The following is an 11,998-nucleotide window of genomic DNA, read 5'->3' on the forward strand; positions in this document are numbered from 1 at the left end:
GACCTGTATTAATAACAGAATGTAAAAAGCTCGTGCGATATTCTTTTCGGCCCAAATTCGGCTATAAAAATTCACACGAACGCAAATAAACAAAACACCTTTAAACTTCTCCAAATGATCCCAAAATTCATATGTGATCAAAATACATCAAATCTAAGTTCCCAGAAAAATTTCATAATTTTTGAAGTATTTTAGCTATTTATCCCAAATAAACGTCCCAATTCGGTAATAAATTCGCCAAATATTCTCGGATGGTCGATAAATTACCAAATTTGAACAGGGACTCATTGACATGGTCCCTGATGTCCCTGAAAAATTTCAAGTCCTAACAATATGCACATCACAACCTTAACCTAAATAGCCTGTAAGCGAGTGTTTCGCATTACCTGAGCGGGTTTGGCTCGTTTTCGACCTTTTAATCAAGTTTTCAGGTTGTTGTGCTTCTAAGAAAGCTAGGTACAAGTCCTATATCACAAACCAAGCAATATTTCATCAACATAACAGCCCTTAAGTTAGGGTTTCGGCTAGTGTACAAAAACGAACTTTTGAACCGTAAAAACGTCGTTTCAACCCTTTAATCCGTGTTTATGGCCAAAAAACTATCAAAACAGGTTCCTTACCATGTGTATGATCAAAACATGTTTATGGGCTATTTTTAGGATTTTTACACGGTTAGGAATGATTTTTAGTAACCAAGACATGTTTTTATGGTATTAAACAAGTTCAAACAAGTAAAAAAGCTACTTATTTAAGCTTTTACCTTAGGGTTTTGGAAGTTTTCTGGCTGGAGTAAAGTTTATGTCCAGAATTTTCAAGAATTAGTGTTGGAAATGGCTTGAATCTAGTTTAAATGTGAAAGAAAAATAAGGGGGGGGGTGGCTGCGGCCGGAACTCCCTTTGGGCCCATGATGGGCTGTTTTGGCCCATTAATCTGGCTTCTCCAGCCCAAATACGAAAGCCCGGTCCAAATTTAGTTCGGGTTCGGTTTTTGGCGCGAAAAACTTATCGGGTGCGTTAAACAGCGCGAAAACGAGTGTTTTTCGGCTAGTTTTGTATAAAATTATAAAAACATACTATATGTTTGTAAAAATCAAAAATATTTTCACGGATCGCTTAAAACATTTCAAATAAATGTTTGGTAAGTCTTTTTCGGCTTAACGGATGATACAATGTTTGGTTTGTAACTATCTTTCGCGTTTAAATCTATAGCGGGTGGTTAAACGAGCATGTTTTCGTTTAACTTGTTTGCTATCAAACTAAGACCATATTTCTAATATTTTAGCTTGTATAGATCGTATATCACTTATAAATGGCCCCCCCGAGATATCTGGGTCATAACTCGACCCGTTCGGTTAATCGTTCGTTTGTTACGCAAAAGGCGTTTATTTGCTTAATCGGTAAATATGTACTGAGGTGTACCTTGTTTTGGCTCAATTGTCACAAAAACTTATCGGGTGCGACAAACAGCGCGAAAACAAGTGTTTTTCGGCTAGTTTTGTGTAAAATTATAAAAGCATACTATATGTTTGTAAAAATCAAAAATATTTTCACGGATCGCTTAAAACATTTCAAATAAGTGTTTGGTAAGTCTTTTTCGGCTTAACGGATGATACAATGCTTGGTTTGTAACTATCTTTCGCGTTTAAATCTATAGCGGGTGGTTAAACGAGCATGTTTTCGTTTAACTTGTTTGCTATCAAACTAAGACCATATTTCTAATATTTTAGCTTGTATAGATCGTATATCACTTATAAATGGCCCCCCGAGGTATCTGGGTCATAACCCGACCTGTTCGGTTAATCGTTCGTTTGTTTCACAAAAGGCGTTTATTTGCTTAATCGGTAAATACGTACTGAGGTGTACCTTGTTTTGGCTCAAATGTCACAAATATTTATATATTTTTTAGGATTTTAATTTTATTTATTGTAAATAATTTGATAACATACTTGGGTTTGATGATGAAAGGGTTTCACAAATAAATAAGATGTTATAACCCGGTTTAAAAGTTATCTGAGTTTAGTGAGACCTATGACCCGTTTTTTTTATTATAAAATTGTTTCTTAATTATAAATAATATCTTTTAAAAAAATCGGGTATTAATTTTTAGTATATTCATATTTTATAGGATTTTCATATCAAATATTTGATAAGATTAATTTTTAGTATAATGAGATGTTATAGCCATTTAAAAGCTAGTTTTGTGAGACCCATAACCGTGAATTCAGATCAAAACTATGAGAAACCTTCAATTACAAATAAAGCAATCTGGTGTTTTAAGAGAATTTAAGAATGTTTCGTCTATATATATATAAAATATTAAATAATTAGAAGGAGTCCAAATGATGAGTTTCTTATCCTAGTGGATGGTTGAAGGGTACGCCACTATTCACAATTAGGTACATCCCATGTTAGTGTACTTTTTTTTTCTTTCAAAGTTATTGTTTAAAAAGATTTTTATTTCTAACTACTTGCTAAAACATTTAACGTACATTAGAAACTAATACCATAAATATACAACTAAAAGGCGCTATTAGATACGCAATTGAATTACCATATTTCTTTTAATACTTTATTCGTATACAGTTTAACATGTATATGAAAATCCAATTATGGGAATAATTGGTAGGGAGTTTTAGAAGCTTCTAGCCTCACGTTTTAAGGAAAAAAACACCTATTCAATAAGAAGTCTTGTTTAGCTGAAGAAGTTTGAAGCTTTTAGATTATAAGAAAAAGCTCCATATTCGAATGCTCATATTAATAGCGTTTAAAGAAAACTACAAATACAGCTACAAGCTTTCAGCCACCGGCTAGTTTTGCCAGATATGCCCAACATCTTGAATACATCACATAGAAATTATTACCCTCGAGATGGTTTTCAGTGGTTCGTACCAAACAGAGTATGTTTGTCATATTTTTATTAATTAATATGTTATCCTAGCACCTAATGGAAATTTTTTAGGTATATATTTTTTAAATAACAGTTGATTATGTAAATTGAAAGAGGTTGGAAATTTGAAAGAAAATATGAGGTCATGATGTCTATAAATAATGGTGAGTGAAGGAATATGAGAATCATTATTGAGAAAGGAGAGATGGCATCATCTTCTGACTCTCTCACCTTGCTTCTTCTGTCTTCTTGTTCTCTCTTCTTTGTTTTGGCTTTTGCAAGAAAAGAACTTGCTTTGGTGGCAAGTGAAGAAGAAGCACACCATTTCCATACCATTCAACTAAGTTCATTTTTACCATCATCTATATGTATCCCCTCTGGTACAGGTTAGTTTTTTTATATATAATCATTGCAATCACTTAACCATTTATGTATTTATACGTATTGTGCTACGGTTAAAGCAATAAATATACGCCTTTATTCACTGGTGAAATACATTTATCCATTAGACTATGTGTAGTGAGTTTAACTAATTGTTTATTTAAAATGTCATCTAGACGCCATGTAGGTAAAGATGAATTCACTAAAGCCCCTTTTAAATCAAATGTAATGGTTTTAACTAATTGTAATTATTACTCAATTCATTCTTTTTATTTACTTAAAATTATTCAATAAAACACTAACATTTTAGTAAAATAAAGGTTACAAGTGATACTTAAAATAAAAAAACAAAGAACACTTCAAATAAATAAAAAAAATACTAGAACATATTTAAAAAGAAAAAAAATACTACTTGTAGGAACGAATTTCATTGTTCCTTTGCTCGAATATAGAAAGATCTTTGGGCGGCAAATGAAACAAATCTTTTTTGAGAAAAGCAAAACTGATATCAGTATGAATCGTAATAATCGTTGTCCTTCTCATCATCGTCGCCAATTCTACCATTGTTCCATAGATTTTCTACCAAGTTTGCTCGAAGATTTTCATGTGTGTCCCTATTTCTTATGTTCCGTAGGTATTTAGTCACCGGTTGGATGTCATCATCATATTCTTGACAAATTGCTTTCTCGGAATACTTCAAGACTATATTATGTAAAATTAAGCAAGTATACATAATGTTTCTTAATCTTTCTTTCACCCAAATCTATGTCAGTTGGACAATGATGCTCCATCGTTTTCTTCAATACTCCGAACGCAGTTCATAGAATATAAAATATTTTGAGCGTGAGTTATGAAAGCGTATTGTTAAAAACATATGAATGTTTATATATATATATATATTTCTAAAAAATATTCCCCAACGGTAATAAATTGATCAACAGAGATAACTGTGCAATATAAATATATGTACAAAAGAAAGACTGCAACAATTTCTACAATGATATTTGAAAATTTAGCACATGAATAACAACCAGCACATGCTTACGTCAAAATTTAGAAAGCCTTGAGATGGTATGGCGCCCGCCATGGGAATGGCGGAAAAGTTAAATGGCGCTAGATCACAATTATATGTAATGGTTTTAACAATTATTTAGCTCGTCAGTTTAAAGCCCCATTATTTTACTACTATGCCTAGTCTTACTGAATATCATGCAATATTTAAATGATTCTATAAATACCTTTTACCAGCTAACTAATACATGTGTTGATAGGTAAATGTATATAATTGTGGTTTCTAAGAATTCAACATAGAGTGTATTCACTAGTAAACAAAATGGTGCTTAAATACTTTTAAGTGGTGTTTAAATATTTATAAGTTGAACACACCTTTTGTATGAATGATGTATATGTATGTGCTTTTATCAGCACACTTATAAGTTTGTGTATATATTTGGAGAGGTTAGAGGTTCATGCGCGTGATAACGTAGAAATCATTTAAGAATAGATAAACAACTGATTATAGCATTTTTTAGTTTTTTTTTTTAATTTCGTTTTTACATGGATTTTTTACCGTTACAATTTGGTTATTTTTTTCTACGATACTATTTTGCTTCTCGGTCTAAATTTTGTTATTTCACATTGTGACGTGCCGCAATGCGCAATTAAGTTAACGTGCAATAATGTGTGTGCGTGATTCAACAATACGACGTATATATTTTTTTTACAGTTTAAAGCCCTCGCCACAGCATAGAGGCTTTAATACCTAGTTAACACTAATAAAAAAACATACTTTTACCGATAAAAAATCATTGATATACATATTAGCTGGTGTTCCCATTAGGGATCAAACAAGTCAAAAATTAAAAGAAGCCATACATTGTTAAATTGTCGTTAACGGTCCGCCTGTGATCACCGAGCCAACTTACAGAAGTGACCAAAGAAAAAATCGTTAAGCTTTAGTCAGCCATTGGTCGGAAATCACCAACAGATCTTCAGTAGTAGTTTAAAACTTAAATTTTTCCTTTCATTTTATCAAATAGAACCAAAAATATATAAATGAAAACTTTAAAACTTGTATCTAAGATTTTGTAATTACTGTAGAAAGAATTGATATTCTTTATTTTAATAAGTATTTACAGTACTATATCTACCGGTAAAACAACAATACTCCGATGGTAACCTAACCTTCCATGCAGAATTAATCGGTGAAATTCCATCGATCTACGAAGCCACCAGTAAAAACAAAGGTGAAATTGATCTAAATCATGACCATTTCCCACGTATATTCGATCACCGACATATACCGATTAGTGACGTACATATTAACAGCGTATTAAAAACAAGTCCCCTTATATTTAGTGTATATATCTTGAATAGTTAAAATGAGAGATATGTATTAATAATGATTTTGTTTATGATTTTCCAATGAAAACCGAAAACGATCTAATAATCAAGTAACTTTATCTTAACTGTTTGCTTTAAAAAATACAACTAAAGTATCTATCGATCATTAACTTTTATAAGTACATGAAGGTGGATTCATAGATAAGTAATCTCATGACATGAAGTTTTATGTGATCTGCCAACTAACGTGAACTATAAACCCTTCACTTCACTATTTAATCTTTAGGTATAACCAACAACTTAATTTAACTTTATAAATTATTATTATTATTATTATTATTATTATTATTATTATTATCTGATAAAAAATAACGGGATTCAATATAATAGTCCCTTTCATGCAAGGATAAAAAATAAAAGAACTGGACCCTAGATTGCTAATATCAAGCAACTACCTTGATGAGATTATTGAAGCTTTGGGGGATCATGAATGTCCACACAATATCATTAACCACCAGCATTATTATGTTTATTACGATAAAATTAATATTATTTAATTAATAAGTTAGTTATTTATTACATATTTTAATTATAAAATTTATCAGTAAACTTTAAAAAGATGGGTCGGCTTTATTGATATTTTATTCGACTGTTTATACGTATCTAATTTCAAAAAAAAAAAAGAATAAAAAATAGGGTTAGTTATATCTTAATAAATTTGAAAAAAAAATCTTGTTTTAGTGAAACATGTCTTCAATTACAAGATAAATATTACTGAATTAAATCAATTTATATATCTTGAAATGTTGTATAGTACCTAATAAAACTAAATTGTTAGGAGACTAAGTAAATGGTGAAAATAAAATAATAATTCTATGAAATGAACATATTACAAAATGAAATGATTAAAAGAAACATAATTGAAATTTGAAAACAGTTTGCATGGTGGGGCTTTACTTTCACATATACATTACCCTGGAAACAAAATAATATAGAATCAATAACTAAGTAGTATTTGATTTATTCAAATCTGAATAATCTTTGTCCCATTAAGCAACAATATGAGCCATAATTTAGATTCAATTTTAACTATTTAAATGTTTTTTTATTTTAAACCAAACAGTCTGAAATCTGAATGAATCAGATGTTTTCATCTGAATAATCACATTCAAATGTAAATAAACAGCCCTAAATTAAACTGATTAAAAAAATAACTTTGTTTAGGTGGATGCTTTGAAGTATTTATACATGTGAATGAGTTCGGTATCGAAAATATACACATACGACAAAACAAATACACAGTCACACACGTTTTATATTACTATAGATACATAAACCAATATGTTTTTTTTAGTTTCAACTAATATATATGTATGCGCAAAATAAAATGAAAACGATGATACAGTAGAAACTCTATAAAATAATACACTTGGGACCACCAAAATTTATTAATTAAAAGAGTTATTAATTAATCGATAAATTAATAATTATTAATTTATATATATTAAGAATTAAATTAGTAAGGACTTGTTATTTAAGTCAATTCTATTTCTTGTGGAGTTCCTCTGGGCCTTCCTAAACCCGTGTATACAATGAAGAATTATTGAAAGCGTTATTGGAATTAATAAAGATGATATCGATGAAGAAGATGATGAAAGTTCTACAATGGAGCCCCCTTCGCGAAACGAAGCTATTAAAGCGGCAATCACATTGAACAATTTCTTGTTGAGTTATGAGAAAACAACACCAGAAGTTCTTACCATGCTAAAGAAAATTAGAGACGAGATTCAAGGGGAAATTGATTTCAACAAAAAACAAAAGACAATTGAGTCATTTTTCAAGAAACCTTCATAAATCATTCATGTAATATGCTATATATAAGGAATTATTAATTTATATTTTATATGGGGTCTAAAGAAATTATAAAAATGTATTATCTTATAATTTTAGCGAATTATTAATTTAGCACCCTATCTCCGAGTCGGGACCGGCAAAAAATATTATCTAAGAGAGTTTATTAAATAATCGAGTATTAATTTATCGAGTTTCTACTGTATTTAATACTAATAAATAACATACGACTCTTATAAATCTTTTAAATATTAAAAACACTAATTTTACTGCTAACGAATTGAAATAAATATTTAAGAAGGATATAGAGCATAAAAATATCATAAGCATGATGGACAGTAATAATAGTATATTGGCACTAGCCTAGTATGACAAAAATGTCAAAAACATTTTTGGTCTTTTGCTTTAGTTTAATCGAAGATTCACATGGAAAGGAGCCTTCGTTTTATTCATATAAATATAATAATTAAGCCCAATAAGTTGTTTTGTTTGGTTGGTTTTGTTTGGAATCTTAGTTAATGATTCTAGTACTGTTTTAGTTTTATAAATCAACATCAAATCGTAAGTGTCATAGAACCCAACAAAAACTAGATCATTATCATAATTATTAGTAAAAAACATCAAGCATTATTAAAAGAAACTAGTTAATAAAAACAATAATAATGATTTGTTAATATAGAGCTAGCTCATTTAACTGAGACTCTTATTTCTTAATAAGAAATCCTTGATTCTAACACACTCAAAAGATGTAAAATGGAAGTATTGAAGATTTTAAATGTTCAAAAACAATAAAATAATTTGTAACGTTTACTTACAAATAAAACTTAAGGAAAATTTACTTAATACATACCAAGTTTTAAAGTGGTTTTCTAAATTCGTACTAGTTTCACCATCCTCGTCCTTATAATTTAATTATAAAAAAACCAAAGAATAAACAAATGGTATCGGGTAATGTCAGTATCAATACGGTACTGACTTTGAGATTTCGCGATTAGTACGGTATCGGTGTTTTCAAAAAATTTTACCTTCAAACTGGTATCATACCGAGTATTTTTTATACCGATACAAATATTTATAAATTTTTGGAAACAAACTCATCCCTATAGAAAAACAAATTTATCTCTAAATTTAAGCATATTTAAATAACTTACTACATCTTACAGCATTAACACATTGAAACCCCTATACCATCTTTAATCAAATAATTTAAATAAAAGTTCATGAATATTATCAAATGTTACACCTCATTTTAGAATATTGTATAGATATATGAATTTAACAGTGATATACTTTTGTGAATTTTATTTTATGAATATTATTAGATTAGTTAAAACTAAGGTAGCGTTTGGTATGCAGTGATGATAGGCCAGAAAATGGAATGATTCATTGCATTTGAATGAAAAAAGTGGTATTTGGTTGTTTAATAGAATGAAATCATCCATTACACAAGGAATCTCATTCCATCAAAACCATTCCTTCCCATCCCCTTCTCTTTTTTTTTCATTACATTCCTCCTTCACCCTGATTTCTCAACACCACCACCACCTAACAACAACCACCACTACCGTTACCACCACCGACACCTGACCGCCACCCTCGCCACCACCACCGCCTTCGCCACCACCACCTTACCATTAGTGTAACCACCGCCACCGCCGTTGCCACCATCGACATTGTAACCACCTCAAACATTGTCACCGCCGCCACCCTACCATCTCTATCACTACCAATGCTACCACCGCTTGGCACCGCCACCCCAACACCACCATGACCACTGCCACCACCATTTTCGTCGCCATATCTAACACCATCACCATCGCCATTGCAGGTTTTTTTTTTTTGTGAAATAATTATTTTGAGATAGAAGTATTTTTATTATTTTTATTTCATTCATACAATTTTTTTGGATACCAAACAAATAAATTAATAATTCATTTCATTCTCATATATTAATCAAACAAGACAAAGGAATGGTAATGATCCATTCCATTCCTTCTCCTATTCTATTCCTCCTTCATTCCATTACCTCCAACCAAATATACCCTAAATGATCTCAATATGTAAATCTTGATTATTATATGCTGATTATTTGTGTTTTTAAAGTTAAACTTAAATTAAACAATTACAAAACTTTGATTTTTTTTTCTCAGCTTCTAGTACCTCTAAACAATCACTAAATATAATTATAATTCATATATATTTCACTTAGAATACTCAATTTACAAAATTTAACATTTATAAAAGGAAATTCAAAACAATAAAACACATGGTGAAAGTTAATGACCGATTTACAAAATTTAACATTTATAATTGGAAATTCGAAACAATGAAACACATGGCGAAAGTTGATGACTTTAAAGATAAAATAAATATTAGTGACTTTAATTTAAAAAAAGTATTTTCACATAAAATAGTTACAAATAGTAAAATTTCTCTTTAATTTTACAAAGGTTTGTTTCACTAATTTATATCATTTTCTCATGTGGTTATTATACTTATACATGCTCATAACACACTTTAGTTAATGTTTTTCTTACTTTCATCGACCAATTACTAACTAAGATCTTAATCCATGATCAACTAGGTGTCAAGAAAAGTGGGACACTTGAAGTAGTTCATAAACACGGGCCATGTTCTAGGTTTAGTAAAGACAATGTCAAACCTTTGACCGTTGAAGAAACCTTCATTCATGACCAATCTAGAGTTGACTCAATCAGGGCTAGATTATCCACCAACACAAACAACAAAGACATACTCGGCTCCAAGGTCACCCTCCCTGCAAAATCCGGCAGCACAATTGGAACCGGTAACTACATCGTGACCGTTGGATTAGGCACACCTAAAAAAGACCTTTCACTTATTTTCGACACGGGCAGCGACTTAACCTGGACTCAATGCCAACCATGTGCACGGTCGTGTTACAGCCAAAAAGAACCCATATTTGCGCCCTCCTTGTCGACCACATACATCAATATTTCATGCTCCTCAAGCTATTGCTCTGACCTAACTTCCGCCACGGGCAACACACCCAGTTGCAGCTCGTCTACATGCGTGTATGGCATCCAATACGGCGACCAATCATTCTCGGTTGGATTCTTTGGAAGAGAGAAACTTACACTAACTTCACAAGATGAAGTTGATGGTTTCTTTTTTGGGTGTGGTCAAAACAACCAAGGGCTCTTTGGTGGGGCCGCAGGGTTGATAGGGTTAGGTCGTGATAAACTTTCCATCGTGTCACAAACCGCTAACAAATATGGGCAAGTTTTCTCATATTGTCTCCCATCAAAATCAAGCTCAACCGGGTACTTAACATTTGGAAGTGGAAGTAGTACTAGCAATGTTAAGTACACACCACTCTCCACCTCACAAAGCACGTTCTACGGTCTTGATCTATTAGGTATGTCTGTTGGTGGAACCAAACTACCAATAAGTTCAACAGTGTTTCAGACATCAGGTATAATTATAGACTCAGGGACAGTTATTACCAGACTCCCTCCCACCACGTACTCAGCTCTAAAGCAGACATTTAGATCGCAAATGACGAAGTACCCATTAACGAAAGCCTTGTCTATACTTGATACATGCTATGATCTAAGCAATTTTACAACAATTGCAATACCAAAGATAACTATGTTTTGGGGTGGGAATACAAATGTGGATATTGCACCACAAGGGATATTATATGCAAATGGTGTTCAGCAGGTGTGTTTAGCTTTTGCTCCAAATGGGGATGATTCGGATATTGGTATATTTGGGAATGTTCAACAAAAGACGATGAAGGTTGTGTATGATGTGCCTGGAGGGAAAGTAGGGTTTGCTCCGGGAGGGTGTCCTTGAACACAAGTAAAGAAAAAGGGTTAAAGAAACAATTTATAGAAAAGATTGTTGGAATAAGGTATAGATGTACATGTGTTTGATCTTGGTGCTGCAACTAAATGTATATTGTTTGTTTTTGGATGCTATTGGTAGTTTGCATCTAAATTTAAATTGTTTGCCTTTGGATAATTAGTGCACATGTGAATGTATTAAAGTTGGTTCATATATAGAAACAACGTAAGCCTTGTAATCCTACTATAACACCAAATACACATTGAATCCCTGAATCAAGTCATAGAGTTTGCTTCGATCATTATTAGGATGGGATGGAGACCCTAACTCCTCTAATGTCTTTTTACCTTTTCTTCCTTCCACATTGATCTTTCATAATATGTTTGTCTCTTCCCTGACGCTTTTTTCTCAGAGTTTATTGAGCAAGAGAAAAAAAATGGAGGGGAAATAAGGGGAGAAAAGAAAGGAAGGAAAAAAGAAATAAATAATATGATTTAACCAGTCCAAATCCTCCTCATTTTCATACGGATTAAAATCTTACTACTCTAATAAAATGCTACTTCATTGTGCCACTTGTTAAGCTCTCAACACTTCTCACTTTTTTTTAACTCATATTCAATAAATGGTTTTTATTTTGAGTCAACCCGCCCAATTAATAGTTTCCGAATCCTTTTATTATTCTGTCCATTTCTTTTCATAACACACACT

At 31.5% G+C, this 11,998-nt stretch overlaps 1 protein-coding gene across 1 annotated transcript; it reads left to right on the plus strand.

Moving 5' to 3' along the window:
- The first annotated feature begins 3,092 nt into the window (after nucleotides 1-3,092).
- Nucleotides 3,093-11,380, plus strand: LOC143622069 (aspartyl protease family protein At5g10770-like). Its single transcript, XM_077093312.1, has 2 exons — nucleotides 3,093-3,273; nucleotides 10,047-11,380. Exons 1-2 carry the CDS (start codon nucleotides 3,093-3,095, stop codon nucleotides 11,297-11,299), a joined length of 1,434 nt encoding a protein of 477 aa, XP_076949427.1. The 3' UTR covers nucleotides 11,300-11,380.
- The last annotated feature ends 618 nt before the right edge of the window (nucleotides 11,381-11,998 follow it).

Source organism: Bidens hawaiensis, unplaced genomic scaffold (genome assembly GCF_021521415.1).
Source record: "Bidens hawaiensis isolate Kalapana, Puna unplaced genomic scaffold, B.hawaiensis_p1.1 tig00003022_1, whole genome shotgun sequence".
In the NCBI taxonomy this organism is placed as follows: Eukaryota; Viridiplantae; Streptophyta; class Magnoliopsida; order Asterales; family Asteraceae; genus Bidens; species Bidens hawaiensis.

Bases quoted from the DNA above. Each gene is read 5' to 3' on its own strand.
- LOC143622069 (XM_077093312.1), top strand. From the start codon at position 3,093: ATGGCATCATCTTCTGACTCTCTCACCTTGCTTCTTCTGTCTTCTTGT. The intron at 3,274-10,046 runs GTTAGTTTTTTT...ATGATCAACTAG, and splicing joins ATGTATCCCCTCTGGTACAG to GTGTCAAGAAAAGTGGGACA.